This window comes from Macaca mulatta, chromosome 2, assembly GCF_049350105.2.
Source record: "Macaca mulatta isolate MMU2019108-1 chromosome 2, T2T-MMU8v2.0, whole genome shotgun sequence".
Classification (NCBI taxonomy): Eukaryota; Metazoa; Chordata; class Mammalia; order Primates; family Cercopithecidae; genus Macaca; species Macaca mulatta.
The window spans coordinates 182,785,460-182,802,420 of record NC_133407.1 but is presented as its reverse complement, the minus strand read 5'-3'; the positions used below and the strand labels follow the sequence as shown (position 1 = coordinate 182,802,420).

General features: G+C 36.5%; 1 protein-coding gene across 50 annotated transcripts in view; it reads right to left on the bottom strand.

Moving 5' to 3' along the window:
• ABI3BP (ABI family member 3 binding protein) overlaps positions 1–16,961 on the bottom strand; it is a 244,769-nt gene that overhangs the window by 58,485 nt on the left and 169,323 nt on the right. For 21 of the 50 annotated variants that reach the window (XM_015129581.3, XM_077994019.1, XM_077994032.1 and 18 more), the window contains 14 exons: positions 15,931–15,987; positions 15,058–15,141; positions 13,533–13,592; positions 12,671–12,754; positions 11,011–11,067; positions 9,911–9,970; positions 9,173–9,253; positions 8,420–8,479; positions 6,158–6,232; positions 4,992–5,048; positions 4,248–4,319; positions 3,768–3,815; positions 2,952–3,017; positions 697–771 (listed from right to left, as the gene is read on the bottom strand). In XM_015129581.3, the coding sequence (XP_014985067.2) occupies positions 697–771; positions 2,952–3,017; positions 3,768–3,815; positions 4,248–4,319; positions 4,992–5,048; positions 6,158–6,232; positions 8,420–8,479; positions 9,173–9,253; positions 9,911–9,970; positions 11,011–11,067; positions 12,671–12,754; positions 13,533–13,592; positions 15,058–15,141; positions 15,931–15,987 (936 nt within the window). The remainder of the gene's footprint in view (positions 1–696; positions 772–2,951; positions 3,018–3,767; positions 3,816–4,247; positions 4,320–4,991; positions 5,049–6,157; positions 6,233–8,419; positions 8,480–9,172; positions 9,254–9,910; positions 9,971–11,010; positions 11,068–12,670; positions 12,755–13,532; positions 13,593–15,057; positions 15,142–15,930; positions 15,988–16,961) is intronic. The other 29 variants (XM_077994028.1, XM_077994030.1, XM_077994034.1 and 26 more) reach the window with 12 other exon arrangements.

The window sequence follows — 16,961 nt, the reverse complement described above, 5'->3', positions numbered from 1 at the left end:
GCTAAATAAGGCAGAATTAAAATCATAGAAAAAATTTAATGATAGGTAAAATTTCCCTCAATTGATATTAGAGACCACACCTAAAACTACAGGGGTTTTCTTTTCCCCTGTAGAAAAACAAGAATGACAGTACCTAATGGCAGAGATTCTGAGGTATGAGTAAAATATTTGTGGTGGGAATCCAGAATCACCACCTGGATCAAGCATAATGTGACGGTGCTAAACATTTTCCTTTCCCCAGACCAGATCAGTGGTAGCAAAGGTTCCTTTCCTGGTATCCTGGGTGGGTACACCTCACACATTTGTTGTAGTCAGGCCATGTATTGAGGAAAATGTCAAATTAGATGATTGACAGAAGGAAGCACATTCAGGAATAGTGGAAGGGATAGGAGTGTAGTCTCAGGCCGGGGAAGGAAAAGGAAGTAGGCAGGCTACTCTTTCTAAGCAATGCCATTCATGTCCACCTCATCTTCAATAACACAACATTAAGGGAAGCTTTGTGGAATAAGCTCTTCCAATGATGTACTTTTTTAGTAAGTCCAAAAAGAAATTTAAATATTTATTAGGTTACAGAGGAAGACTTGCTTTGCAAATGTTAAAGACTCAATCTGCTATCGTAACTATTAATGAACAATTTGCTAGAATAAGCCCACTAACCTCAAACTTTTCAAGCTAAAATGTAAAATATATCTTTACCTGGTTGTGTTTGTGGAATTCTTGGGCGTGGCGATGTTTTTGGCTTAGGAAGAGCACGCGGTGTCTGCTTGGGAGCTAAAAGAAAGGATATAGGTTCGGAAATTTTGAGCCCTTCAAGAATGACAGTACCTAAGCCTCTAGAAGCTCGGAGATGTTTACTGAATGGCTGAAGACCTAAATACCCAACGATTAAGGCTCCTAAAGATCTGTAAAGTATAGGAAGGCAACTTTTTTATGTAACAGAAAACAAAACAAAAAGTCACATTAAATGATATCTAAGATGTTCAGCTGGCAAAATGAAACTTGGGATTTCAGAAATACTGACATCAAATACCTTTTAAATAGTTTGAAAATAAATTCATAATAACAAGAATTCATCCTTATTGTAAGTTCATATAATTTTATCAGAATATTTAGTTGTACTATTTTAAATGCAAATACATGTTTGCTAAATAAAAAACAAAGTTAACATGTTATAGTCCAAATATACAATGTATTTTAATAGTAAGTGCTAATGGAAAATTAATGTTACTAAACAAAATGCAGTTTTATTGGTTATATAGGGGAAAAGAGGGAAGATAAATTGAACACCAAGGATATTTTCTATGGAGAGTTATTCCTTTGCTGAGCAAATCCTAAAGAAATTCTAGGACAATCAGTGTAAAAACCAATTTTTTCTTCACCAAAAAAATGAAAAATCTGTCCTGCTGAAGGAAAGGAATTATCAGATGCAAGGTTGCAGCTTGTGGAAACACCTCATCTGGTTGAATTAAAATGTGTTTGGGATAAAGAAAGGTAAGAAGAAACATGGTGAATGTCATGTAGCTTCAGACACCTTAAGAAAAACTTGCTGAAAGTTAAGAGTTATTTGACACCAGAAGTTTCTGAAGGAGTCTGCAGAATCTTCTTCCTGATACTAAATGAAAAAACACAAGGTATACAATGGTTTCAGTGGAATCTTCTTGCCTGTAGAGAGATGAATACTGATAAATGTTGGAGATGATCTGGTTTAGAAGCCTGGAACCTGGGGGATTAGAGCTCCCTTTGCTAATCACTGGATCTACGGTCTCAGGTTTTTCACCAAAATTACACAATTTTTAAGAACCCTTCCAATCTTAAAATTCTGTCATTCTAGAGTTTCTCACAGTTTGTGATTTTCTGATTCTCAACTACCCTACTTGCTAAGGTTCTAACTGATTTGCCACTTACTTTCCCCAGAGGATAAGAAAGACCATCTGAAGGTTAGGCATGTCATGAAGCAATTCCATGAAAAACGATACAGAATGAGATAAGAATCACTAATAGCAGTATTTACAATGAGACATGCCAATAATATTATTATAGTTATTAAGAACAAAATTTGGAAAAGTTAGGTATAACTGTCAGATTTTGTTATTTTAGTCAATGTAGGTTTTCTTTTTTGTTAAAATACTGTAGGGTTTATAGGCAACATCTAGTAGGATATTCAGCAGACAGTGAGTAAACGTAAAATCTGCATCTCCCTTTGAAACAGAGTAATATAAAAATAATTTACTGACAATCAAAACAGAAGTTTGGGCTTATTTATAACCTTCTATTACATCGAAACCTATAGCTATTGAGAGGATTTTTTAAAATAAGAGGCATATTTAGTTATTCATGTTGATTATTTTTCATTCATTTCCAACTCCACTTTGGCTTATCACAAAGGTTTTGTGATAAGCCACAGTAATTGTTTTGATTTTGTTTTTTCTTATTTGTGTGCAGTGAAATGGCCAAAGCACTGCAGAAAGGAGTGGAAAGAAGTAAGGTACCTGAATAGCTACAAGGTGACTGGCCAGTACACCCCCTTTCATGTGGATTGCAGTCAAACCTGTTTCTGGAGGTTTCTTTGAAAGTCAAACTCAAATCAGAAAGCTTAAAATACTTTTTACATGATCACAGAACTTGTAAAACTAGTTGAGATGAATTGGAATTAAAATCAGAATATACATATTTTAAAATGGAACAGAATATAAATGTTCTTCCCAGAAGCATTCCGATTCCCTGAATTAAACACTTGCAGAGTAACTGAGAGGTCTTTTTCAACCATATCCTAAAGAACAACACTGCCGTTTGAGTAATTATCAACGACAGCGGGACATCAGACAGATGGGATTACCCATCAAAGTCTGTGGGCAGAATGATAAAGTCAGGGCCTCTGATGTCTTGAGGTGACCATGCTGACATTCTGTGAACACTCACCTCATATATGACATACAAAATAACGTATTTACCGGGTTCAGTCTGAGGCTCATCTGGGCTGGGTAGGGTTATAGATTGAGAAGGCAGAGGCGACGTTTCTATGGTAATTGAAGGAAAGTACGCAGGTTACTATAGCACTCGACAGACCTTGAGTACAGATAACAGGCAGGATGGTAACAAATATATTTTTCAAAATAAAGAAAATTGCAAGTCTGCAGCAAAACAGCATTCCTACTCCTTCATAATGCATTTAGTTAAAAAAAAATGGTTGCAGATGCAGCTTACAAAGTACTTCTAAAATTCTCATTTCACATTAGAACTCTACCTCCTCAACAATGCCAGAAAGATATATTCAATAGGAATCATGAAGGGAAAAAGAATTTTAAAAATATTATAGTATGAGTCATTTAAGCAGCACTGACTTTCACTTAAAGAATGGAGAAGAAAACCACGTATGTAAATAAATGTGATGGGATGAGTGTTAATGGAAAGTATGTTGCTAGGTCAAAAAGTATAAATGGATCATCACACCGAAAAAGCATTATCTGAAACATTTGACACAATGCCAAGCTGGCAGGATGTACAGTGTTAGGAAAAAAAATTTTTAGATTGAACAGTTCTGCTGACTTATGAAGAGAAAAAAAGCAAAGTCTTGTTACACAACTGAATGGGAGGAAAGACATTTTTGGACAATGGTTATGGATAGGAGCACCTTGAAAGAAAAGCAACTGCCATGGTGAAGAGTGACAGTGTAACGTGAATTCACAATGAGATAGACCCGGAGGTTCTCAGGCGATGGTGGCAATGAGGACAGAAAGCACACAGCATTGGGCTACCGAGGTTATTACCTAGTGTGGTCTCAGGTGGTTCAGACACATATGTAACAGATTCCACAACTGTACCAAAACAAAGGAGAAAAAGTTTAGAAACTAAGATATTAAGCTATAGTGAAGTATTTTTGAGAACATCAAATTTTATTAAGAATTTGCATCATAATTTTACAGACAGGACAATGGATTTAGACAGGAAAAAAGAATTAGGAGAAAAATCCTATTCTATAATACTAATTCACCAATTAATATTTATGTTTTAATTGTCATTAACTGGGTTTCCAATGTTATTATACCTCAACCTTTAGACTTCAGCAGAGAAACAGGAATTTATTTCTGTATTCAGAGACAGTCAATTATCACCTTAAGAATTCAAGAACGTTGGAAGCTATAGCTCTTCAAATCTGTTTGTGAATCAATGTCATATTCCATGGATGTAACTGAGGTTAATTTAAAATGTGTAGAAAAAATGAATCTAAGCATTAAAACCTTTGCTACCTTCAGTCTTTGGCTCCTCTGGCCAGAGTGGTGCTTTGGCAGTGGGATATACATAGTCTGTTTTGGCTGGTGCTAGGGAAGAAACGGGAATGGCTGGTTAGTGGTGGGCAGCCCAAAGCATGCTGTAATAGAACCCTGCATTTAATTTGAAAAAGAATTGAGCTATCTTAAGCAGATGCACTCTTGAGAATAATTAACATTTAGGTAGATTATGAAGATGACCACAATTTAGGAGGGCAGAATGAAAGCAGGAAATGAAGGCAGTGCGCTATGTGGGAAACGCACACCCCATACACAATGTATGGGAGACTCGACAGCAATTCTACCTGGAACAAAGCAGATAATTCCACTTTCACTTTTTTTTTGTATAAGAATTCCAGTTAGAAACACACATAGAATGAGTACTTGTAGAGCAAAAGCATGGGATGAATCCTAAAAGTGATGTGAAAATGAAAAATAGGTTGGGCATATATGTACATATTCATATTGAAAGAGCAATCAGAAAAGGTTAAATTTTTCACTTTGAGTGAGAATAAGGAAATTATGAAACTTGCATAGCAATACAGCAGATGTGAACACAATGTGCTGTATACAATGACATTCAAGACCCATTGGATGAGCACAGCCAAGCTGGGAGGAGCACGTGGCTATGAAATGTCACAAAGCATGAGGACGTCCAGAGATGACTTTGCAATGAGATGGAAAAGCACATATGCTTGACTTCCCATTGGGGAACATTTTTACCTATAGTCTCCTTTGGTGACTCAGTACTAAATGTAACCGATTCCAGAACATCAGAAACTAGTAAAAAACAGAAAATGGTACAATTGATAAAGGATAGGTTGTAAGTACTTACAAAAGTGCTTTGCATCCTGTACGTGTTCAATGTTAGGATAACAACATTATTAACACTAAGGGAAGCTCTCATAACTGAACTGAATTCACAACATTGTAACTACTGTAGGTTACCATTAGCAACCCACTTTGTACATTCAACATGAGTACCAAAATGTCATTTATCTAATTAAAAGATACTCAGAAGAGATGGAAAGAAATTACAGTCCTATACTAGAAAAATATACGGATCTAGTGTTTTAAAATAAATGTCAGGAAGCAGCAACAACATTGCTAATACTGATTTTTAAAATCTGCATCCATTTTTTTTACCCAGACCGGGTCGGGCTTTATCAACCAGATGGGTAGGATGGCATGAACATGGCTCACTGCAGTCTTGACCTCCTGGGCTCAATGGTCTTCCCACCTCAGCCTCCTAAGTAGCTGGGACTACAGGTGTGCACCACCATGCCCAGCTAATGTTTGTATTTTTTGTAGAGTTGGGGTTTTGCCAAGGCTGGTCATAAAATTCTGAGCTCAAGCAACCCACCAGCCTTGGCCTACCGAAGTGTTGGGATTGCAGGTGTGAGTCACTATGCCTGGCCTATTTACAGGCTTGAAGGACAGTATGTTTTAAAGGGTACACATTGTTTATGAGGAAATTTTATTATTTTTACTGAAGTGAGAAATTTCTCCTTCCTTGATGGTCACATTTGAACTAGTGTTCTTTTAGCACAAATTTAATTTACTATTAAAGAGAGCCACAAACTTGTAACTGTTGAAAAAATAAGGATAAATAATAAAATTAGTTCTTCTAAGTGGTTTGTCAACCACTTAATCAGATATGTGATTATTTTTAGAATGATACAAATGCAAAGTATTTTTATACATTCAAGTAGTAATATTAATGTATTACTAATTTAACAATATGCAATCACAAAAAAGAACATTGTGCAATATTTACAATTAATGTGTATTCCTTTTTCATTTTTTATCTTTGGAAATATAACTTAGAGAATTACAGTGTGCCTCTTAAAGCACACAGTATACCCAGACAGATAAAACAATCTATTTACCAGGTTGACTTTCTGTCATTTCTAGACTTGGTGATGTCACTGGTTTCAAAATAAGAGTTTGCAGGTCAGTGGGAGCTGAAAGAAGAGGGTCTCAATTGTAAAAGTAATTTTATTTATTTCATAGGTTTTAGACAGAGGTAGCAGTGAACTAAAATACACAGATCCTGAAAATCATGAGGTTACGGAGAGCCATACAGAATGTGCCCTGTTTAAAGCAGATGTCAGCAAACTATAGCCCTTCCAAGTCTAGCCCTCTGCCTGTCTTGTGGGCCAATAATGGTTCTCACATTTTTTTTAAGTGATGGGAAAAAACAAAAAGTGATATTTCATGACACGTGAAAATGGTATGAAGTTCAAATAAAGTTTTATTGGAAGACAGCTATATAATGAACTAAAATTGTTCAGGGCATATTCATGTATCAGCTTTGGTTGCCTTCCAGCTAAAACAGCAGAATTGAGTAGCTCTAACAGAAACCGAATGGCCCACAAATTCTAAAATAGTTATTGTTTAACTTTTCACAGAAAAAAAAATTGCTGACTCCTGATTCAAAATATCCCTCTGAAAAAGCAGGAGCCTATTTGGAAAATTAAGTTCTCATGGACTATTGTATCTGAATCTCAGTTCCCACAAGAGCTAAGAGCTGCCTGTAACTGATTTCATGATAGTAACATTAACAAAATGTTAAATATCATCTAGGAGCGCTTTGTTCTATATTTTAGTTTCACCATTCCCTTAGCCACCCTTAACAAGTATTGACACTTATTTTATTTGTGCTGTTCCCACCCTTCCACCCTATAATCCAAATCCTATAATTATTTCAAAGCCCAACTACTCTCTGTCATCAGCCCACATCGTTCCTTGACTCCTGTAAAGATTGTCTGTTTTTACTACTCAAACAAGCAGTTCTCATAGGAGGAAATTGCTCTATATCTAGAAAACTGTATCTAAGAAAACCTTAGGGTTTCTTCACAATTACTTTGTACTGTAAGATGTAAAATCTGTCCTTTCTTTCGGTTTCTACTTCTGCTCCTTATTCCACCCCATTCAATTGTTAATATGGTGCTGGGTACACAAAGAATGAGGAAGTGATTATTTTCTTAAGCAAAAGTAGCAGCACCATTGAGAAAGAGATGAATGAAATGGAACAAGAAATGTGTAAGATCCATCCTTTGTTAGATACAGTCCTTATGCAGGGCACACGATAAATTCAGCCACTGGATAGATCTCCCTCAGCTATCAATCTAATAATGAGTCCTGTAATTGTCAAGCTGTTGACCACTATAAGTGCCTTTTCTCTTTGAAGGCACAGAAATGGGAAGATATTCAAGCTTATTTTGATACCTGTGATTCAAGTGCAATGGGCTAGAGGGACTCCTTAAACCTTCTAAAACCTAAACCATAGATTTTTGTTATTTCAACTGAGAGGCTTTAGGGAGTTTAAGGTCTGAGGGATGGAATAACCCCTATTCATCCTCCTTTCTGTTTTTGAAACTAAAAGATGATGATCTTGGGTTGCTATAGTGTTTGTAGGTCTAGAAAGCATTGTATGTAGACCTATGTTTTCTAAAACAGGTTAGATTTTCTTGAGTTTATTTCCTAAATTAAAAAAAATTACTACTTTGTTTCTGCTCACTAAGGGTTCCCTTAGAGACCCTTAGTATGAAGTTCAAATACCACATATGAAGTGATTAAAGGAATAAATATTGAACATGCATAGATATTCAGAGGGATTCCTACTTAGCAAAGATTAAGAGCCATTGCTAAACTGTGGTGAAGAAGAGTGGTCAAGCTCATCAGTGACTGAGGAGCCTGGAACTTTCAGGGAAAAGCTATTTTAATGTAATAGGGACACCTTATACCTTAAAATAGGAAGAAAATAATGAGACTAAGACACAGGTTTTATAGAAACTAAGTTACTCAAAGGGAGTTCATGGTACTTAATTGTTGCTTTATAGATCTAAATACCAAATGGAAGGGTATTTAGGTCTATAAATACTAAATACCAATTTGGATCTCAGATTTAACACTGAATCATATGGTGCAATTTTAAAGAGAGTTTCACGATGGACAGCTGTCCTTCACTGGGTCCAGGGACATCTGCGAAAAACAGGTAACACCAAGACTGCTGACTATTTTAAAATGAAGTGTAGAATGGAATAACAGCGTCTTAGGAAGCAGAAGCAACTCTGGCCATGATGGTGCTCAAGTAGGTTTTTAAACAGCAATAAAAAGCATTTAATGCAAGTCACAAAAATCATTACCAAATGTTGTTCCTGGAGCATCAGTTCTATGAACAACAGGTTCAAAGCCTGTAAAAGAAACTAACCAAAAGCAACATTAAAAAAAAACCCTCAATTTTTATTTTCAAACATGAGTTTCAAATTAGACACAATTTTTTTTTTAAACTTTGGAATTGATAGGAAGCATATAGTTGCTTTTGGAAGATTTGGCCACACTAGCTAGAACAATTCATCACAGAAGGTAGTTACAATTTTGAACTCTGCTACATATATTGATATTATCCACATGAGGTTTTCCTAGGTATTTGGTTTTCTAAGTAGTATGGATGTTTGCTTTGGAAATTTGTTTAGGCAACAGATATGAAAATATATAGAGAAATATATATGAAAGTAACTTGTTGCTTTTCTTGGAAGTTGAAAAAAATGCCTGTTTATGTAACCATGTCTATAACAAATGGATCACATGTTTCAATGCAGATATAGCAATAAATACCCATGAGTACGCTAATCTCGCTGTAAACACATCTTTAAAGAGGGACCAAAAACGTCATCCAAACCAAGTCATTTAGGAGATCAGACACCCAAGTGTCCCCAAGCCATGTTCTCCTGGACGGCTCTGTATGAGAAGGAGCTGCTACCATGTCAAATAATTTGATTCTTAGAAAACATGATGACTGTTACTTCCTGTCATAGGCATTTTGTTAGGACTTCATTGGGACAGCCCACCAGGGTTCAGGTTCCTTGGCTCCTTAAACCAAGGATTCATACATTTACCCGATTTGTTCTGAGGTACTTCAGGACTTGATGTAGTTTTGGGTCTGGGACGGGGACGACGTGTCCGTTGTGTTTTAGGAGCTGAAGGAAGAAACTTTGGATTACTCTAGTGCAGGTGGCTTTGGAGACAAACTTTAGGTTTTTAAAGGTACGTCATATTTCCTTGAGATTTAAGTCATATGTCTTTTAAGATTAAAATATTTTCTATTTTGTTAATTTTTTAATCACTGAAAGATTCTTGAGACAGGAAACTTATGTATAAAATCAAGTTGAAAAGTGAAGAGACTCATACATCTTTAACTTCAAAAACACTAGAGCCAAACTCTGGATGATAGAATCTTAGGCTCACACTAAATCTTTTGAGTATGCCAGAGAATCCACGATACCATAAGAACTGTTAGAGTTTAGTCAGTTTAGATAAGATATAGCCACCAGCAACTGTGTTTGAAATTTAGCTTTAGACATGAATGCTGTTTAGACAAAAGCAGATGACACAAATTCAAATAAGATTACATGGTAGACTCTGAACTAGGTCCATGCATAGCTTTTGAAAATAATAGGTAACTTCTAAGGATCACTAATACTCTAATATAAAGTTGAAGGACAATATAAAGTTGAAGGACAGCAGAGGATGACAAGATAGTCCTACAAAGCTGATGACAATGTGATTATGATAATGATGGAACGGATTTGAAAATAAGCAGGGAAAAATTATTCAGGAATACAGAATATCATTACCTAATGTTGTTTCTGGAACCTTGGTTCTAAAAGTGTCAGGTTCAAGGACTGTAGTAACAACTAGACAAAAATAATAAAATAAAGCAAAGAGATTTAACTTGAATATTAATTTCACACGTCAATTTTTAAGCTTCAGAACTGAGAGAAAAGTAAGACTTGTTTTTTGCAGATTTAGCCAAACCATGGTCAGGCACTCATTAGTCTCGTAAGATAGACTTGCAAGATAGCATTGCACTCAGTTTAATATCACTATGTGGTCAACAAGACATTCTCCTAGATGTTTGATTATCTGATTCTTGCTACATATTAGTGGAAGATTGTTGGACAAGCTTTTTACGCATTTGCATAATATATGCTTTTCTAACTTTACTGAAAAAGGCATTTATCAGTCTATTTGCACTTCTATAGAAGTTGGGATAAATGTCTTGTTATCTACTGTTTAAATAACTACGGGTACAATAAAGAGTTCATATGTATGAAAGCATAAAGAACACCATGTAATTAATAAACTGTGCTCATCAAAATCTCAAAGTATTCCTTGATTCAGTAAAAGTTAAGAAACTGTTAAACCTTAATAGAGATGAATAAAGAGTCAGTCTATCCTATTATGGAAGCCTATCATTAAAACTTTCAAGACTTAGGTACATTTTACAATTTGAGAATTTACTATAAACATCATTCCTTGAAACAAAAAAATAAATGTTACACAGATCCTAATATAATAAAAAACAATATGAGCAAAGAAACACTGTGCTTCCCTATAATTGATGAGGAATAAGCAGCATAAATAAGGGATAGCTGGAGATTCGTGTTTGAAATGCAGCTTAAAATGGTCAATGCTGTCGAAACAAATGGACATGATCGCATGACATAACGTTGAACAGTTAAAAGCAGTTTGATGTCCTGATATTAGTTCATGCACAGTTCTCTCAAATTCAACTGATAATTTGACATGGAGTCTAGCATAATTTCAAGATAAAGACTATAATGGAATGATGACAAAGAATGACAGAATGGTCTTACGATGTAGAAGAAACTGACTACAGTGGTATGACAATAAGCAGGAAGAGCACTATTTGAAGGACACACATTCTCATTACCCATGGTTTTTGGAGCTTCAGTTCTGAGAGTAACAGGTTCAAGATCTGTAACAGGAACTAATTAAAAGCAATGAAATAAACACTTGTGAAAAGCCAGTAAATTATATCTTTCCAGTATAATACTGCTTCAATCAGTATATAGCAATTTTAAGAAATTTTCTGAAATTTGATACTTGTTATTTGAAGACTTGGCCATCTTATAGCCAGATAAACAATTTTTTAAGAGGCACTTAGTCACAGCCTACACAATTTGGCACACATCTCAGTAAAGCCCACATAATATTCTCCTAGGTGTCTGAGTACTTAATTCCAACTAGAAGACTTCCTTAGAAGCTTATTCAGGCATTTTGCCAAATATATACTTATCTAACTGTCCTAGTAACTGTTGGCATGTTTGTGGAAGCTTTAATAATGTGTCTAAATGAGCAAGAATATAGTCAACAGCCTGTTTGAGAGAAGACACAGCAAAGAATAAAGCAAAGTGAATCTTAGGGAGATTTCTTTTGCAGTAAAGGCACTCAACAAATCAGGATAAGGGACAAACACGCAGAGTAGCTCTCTACTCCCATCATAAAAATGCGGGACCCTAGATGGATGATGCTACTTGGGTCAGATGCAGACTTTCGAGTCATATCTTCAAGGACTTTCTTCAGCTGCTCTTATAAACCCTTCCAAATGCAGCTGTCATCACTACTTAGAAGCAGAATCCTGTGTGTTTCTGGAAGCCTGTGCCCTCTGACTTGCCTCTACCCCTCCTGTCTTTCTGACTCTCTTCATCTCTAAGATTTTAAGACCCAACTTCTTTCCAATTATTTATTCTTCATAACATTTTCTTTTTCTAAGCTTATAGATGTGAACAGCACCCCTCAAAACAAGTTCAATTTGCCCAGGTACACTCTCTTGCTTCAATCTTTGGGACAGGTTTTGACCTTGACTATACTACAGAGTAAGATGTGAAAAACAAGCTTCCTCCTCCTGTGATAGCCTCACAGTTGTTGATGTGGCTGTGGGAAGACAGAAGGCACTTAAATATTTTTCTAGAAATAAAAATGCAAGTTCTATTTAAGGCATTTTGTCTTTATGAGGACAATTGAATGAAATAAAAAGTAGTAAATAAGAGGCCGGGTGTGGTGGCTTACGCCTGTAATCCCAGCACTTTGGGAGGCTGAGGCAAGCAGAACATGTGGTCAGGAGTTTGGGGACGGTCTGACCAACATGGTGAAACCTGTCTCTACTAAAAATACAAAAATTAGCCGGGCGTGGTGGTGCACGCCTGTAATCCCAGCTACTCAGGAGGCTGAGGCAGGAGAATCACTTGAACTGGGAGGCAGAGATTGCAGTGAGCTGAGATTGTGTCATTGCACTCCAGCCTGGGCAACAGAGTAAGACTCTGTCTCCAAAAAAAAAAAAAAAAAAATAGTAAATAAGATACATAGTAAGAGACAAACCTGTATGCAGAAAGTGCAAGGAATTCACCTGCCACACAGATCTATCCCAATTGTGTTCTCCTTTGCTAACTCAACAGGGGGAGCAGCAGCAGATGATTTTGTGCCTTCACCCACATGGTGCTCACACGGGCCATCACTCCCATCGTTGGCATCCATTATAAATTCCCGAGAACTGCTAGGATGAGCTACTTTAACCAGAAACCCGAATTTACCCGGTTTGGTCTGAGGAACCTCAGGACTTGGTGTGGTTTTAGTTTTGGGACGTGGACGACGAGTTCGTTGTGATGTTTTAGGAGCTGAAGAAAGAAAACCTTCAGTTACTACAGAGTCCGTAGTTCAGAAGCTATGAGTAGCATGACACATGGTTTGAGATCTCTTAAAACTTACTAGATTTTCTCATATTTCAGGAAATATGTCTTTTAAACTTTTTAATTAGAAACATTTACTATTATCATAATAGTATGTCTCCTTTTACAATTGAAGAAAGTTTTTTGGGAGAAAGTGTCACATTCTAAAATGAAATTGCTAATTTAAGAAGTGAACAATAGTCAATAGGACTCATCAAATAAAAAGGTTAAGAGTCACTGCTAAAATATCACAGTGCTGGTAGTCAGTTGTAAGTTCTTTCACAATTACTAAAATAAGACCACATAATTAACAAAAATGTCAATCAGAGAATATCACATAGATAGCAAAAATAAGTGAGTAAGTAGAACTTTAGATTCATAAAGAAACTCTTTGGTACCACAATAATGTTAGAATCAAGAAAACTGCATTTTAAAGTCACCTTTAACAAAAAAGTTGGTTAAAAAAACACACTGGATGACAAAATAATTTCAGATGGTTACATACCCAAAAGATAGCCTGAGTTAGGTTCATGCATGGCTCTTTTAAAAACAAAGGGTGATTTAAGAGTCAGTATTTTCAATACCTTTAGGATGAAGAATATGATGGAATGACAACAGAGAATGATGATGTAGTCTTAAAAAGCATAAGAATCTGCGGCTATGATGATGGAATGGGTTTGACGATGAGAAGGAAGGACACTTAATGAGGACTGCAACGTGCTATTACCTTGTGTTGTCACCCAAGTCTCAGTTCTGAGTGTAACAGGTTTGAGCTCTGCAGTAGGAACTGACCAAAAGCATTAAAATTAACCAAATGATTATTTTAAATGAATGTAAACTCAAAACTTTTCTTCAAAAATGAGTCTTACTAGTATAATACAGCCTATAGAATTATATGGCAACCTTTAAAACTAAAAAAGTAGGCAGTTGATTTCCAGAAATTTGATACCTAAGACAGGTACCTAAGTCAGGTACCTATTTCCTTATTCCTCATTCTGGTTATCTAATTAATAATCCAAAATGGACTATGTAGGTATTGCTAGGAATTCATCTTTGGAAAGAGACAGAGGTCTTAGCATGATGAATTGAGTAGGATATACCTCCATTCTGAGCAAAGAGAGAACATGCCCTCATGTGGAAAGAACAGCTTGCTGATGTCTACCAGATCAAATCCCAACTGCTCCATCAGGGACCTAGGCATCTCTGCCATGGGTATCCATGGTCCTAGTGAGATTCAGAAGGGATTTGCCTGTCATCTTGAAGGCTTTTTTTTTTTTTTTTTTTTTGAGATGGAGTTTTGCTCTGTTACCCAGGCTGGAGTGCAGTGACGTGATCTCAGCTCATTGCAACCTCCACCTCCTGGGGTTCAAGCAATTCTCTGCCTCAGCCTCCTGAGTAGCTAGGATTACAGGCACCCACCACCATGCCCAGCTAACTGTTGTATTTTTAGTAGAGACAGGGTTTCACCATCTTGGCCAGGCTGGTCTTGAACTCCTGACCTCATGATCCACCCACCTCGGCCTCCCAAAGTGCTAGGATTACAGGTGTTAGCCACTGTGCCCAGCAAAGTAAGACATCTTTTTATCAATTGTCCAGTTAGACTGTCTCCTCTGGTTGGTCTCTACTTGTGTCTCTTCCTTCTGATTTTATTCTTCCCACCCTTCTACTCATCCCTGTGTCTTGGTGATTTCAAGGCTCCATTTCTTCTTAATCTATATTTCCCTTCTCCAAATATTTACACACTAAGCATATCTTGTTGATAGCACTCCAAAACCAGTCTCATATTTGCACAGATACTGCCCCATACCATCTTTTACTTTATTTACAAAGGAAAGGCTTCTGTTCTCAACTGTCTCACAGGTTTGAGGATCAAAATGCATCTCTGACATCTGATGTATACCCCAAATGTGCTAATATGATTGGGAGGATATCTAAGGCACTTAATGTTTGTTGACTTGAGCTGAATATGTCTAATTTTTCTAAAGAAGTTTTATTTTTAAGAGATAAATGGAAGTTAATAAAATGCACAGTGCCAGAGCAGACTGCACAAAGGAAGCATGAGGCATTCAGTTGCTTCACAGATCTCCTAACAGTGTTTCTCTTACAGTTTCACAGTGGGATCTGCCGCTGACCATGAGTTGTAGTTTCCCTCTCACAGGGGCCTATTGGTTACTCCCAACCACTGGGATTACTCTTAAGACCATGCTGGCTTAGGCTGCAGGGACTCTTTAAACCAGGAACACATGGTTTACCTGGTTTGGATTCAGGTACTTCAGGACGTGGTGTGGTTTTTGTTCTGAGACGTGGACGACGTGTCCGTTGTGATGTTTTGGAAGCTGAAGGAAGAAGTTCTTGGGTTACTACATAACTACACTATCTATGATTCTAGAAGCTGTGCGGGGTAAAAAACATTACTTTCTACTGCTTGATAGGTGTTTGCCTTTTAGTTTGAGATTTTTGTCACATACATTCCTCCTTATAGATCTTTTATCATAGAAAGTTCCTTAAGACAAAAAACACTTTTTAATTTGAGAAATAAAGATTAGAAATTTTAATGAAAATCTCATAGGGTAGCTTTACTGGGTACCAAAAAGGTTAAGTACTATTGCCAAATTTTAACAGATAATGAAGGACAGTTCCACTAAATCTGAGATTTACAACTTAGTCTTTTAATTTTTGGCACATATTCTATAGAGCTATTAAAATCTGAATATATTGTGATCTTACTAGAGATAAAACAATAAATTTCTATGCAAATAGAAAAAAGGGTAGAAATTTAGGTGCAAAATGGGTCCTCTTTGCTTTATAAGAGTTAATAGCTTTATCTGTCCAGGTAGGAGTTAGAAACCCACTAACATGTTTGAAACACAGCTTTATCACAAACACTGTTTAAACAAAACACAGAATAACATGACAATTCAAGCAGGCCATATGGCAAATAAATGTCTTCCTGTAGATTCATGCATAACTGCTTCTCTTAAAAGCAACAGTTAAGAGTCTTCATAATTTTAAGAAGAGTTGAATGGCCATCAAGAATGACACTGTTGTCACATGAAACAAATTGAAACTCTAGGTTTGACAATAAGCAAAAGCAGCTTGTCGAAAACACTGTGTATCAACATTACCTAATGTTGTTGAGGCCTCAGGTCTAAGAGTGACAGGTTCTAGGACTGTAGCAGGAACTGACCAAAACAACATGTAAATCAAAGAGATTTTTAAACATATGAGAAGTCAGAATACTCACATGCAAACAAATTTTACTAGTATGTCAATTCTTCCGTAGAAACAAAGAAAAAAATTAACTTCTTAACTGAGGGGAAGAATGCGTGTTTGTTCATTGATGATTTGGCCAAACTATAGGCACGGGGAGTCCCAGGCTTAGCTTTTGAACTATGTTGAGAAGCTTAAAGAAGTCAACATGAAATTCTATTAGGTTTTTAACTAATGAATTAATATGAAAACTGCACTGGAAAATATTTTAATGCATTTATCTCACATATACTTAGAAATTATCTTAAAAGATACAATTACTCTGTACTTCTGAACATGAGCACTTATTACGTATAAGTAAACATGGATAAAAGAGACAGTTCATATGTTTGAAACCAATATAAAAAATTAATCATTGAAGTAGACTATGTTCATCTTGCCAGGAACTCATCTATAGACAGAGTTTGAGATCTCTGTCCAAGCCATGACACTTACTAAGAGTACAGGGTGGTCACTCAACCTGCAATAACTGGTAGAGCATCTGTCTGCTGTCAGCCCAGAATAAAGGGAAATCAAAAGCTTTTGATGTCTCTGTATCAAATCTAAAGCTTCTGAATCAGGCCCTCAAAATCCTTCTTCATCTGGCTTGATGACCCTTCCAAATGCACCATCATCAACAGTCATACATGACCATCTAGAAGGAATCCATCTAGACTGGACTGCCTTTCTAGCTGACCCAACACATGTGGTCCTTCTGCTCTAGTTCATTCTTCCCTCCATGCATCCAAATCCTCAGTGGGCCCAAGGTCCAAGTCCAATCCACCTCGATCTTTTCTTTTGAGCTAAAACATAAAGATCATTACTTTACGTTTGTGTCAGGCAAGCTTAGCTTCAACTCCACTCCTTCTGCAGTAAAATAACTCTCCTACAGCTGACATATCACCCA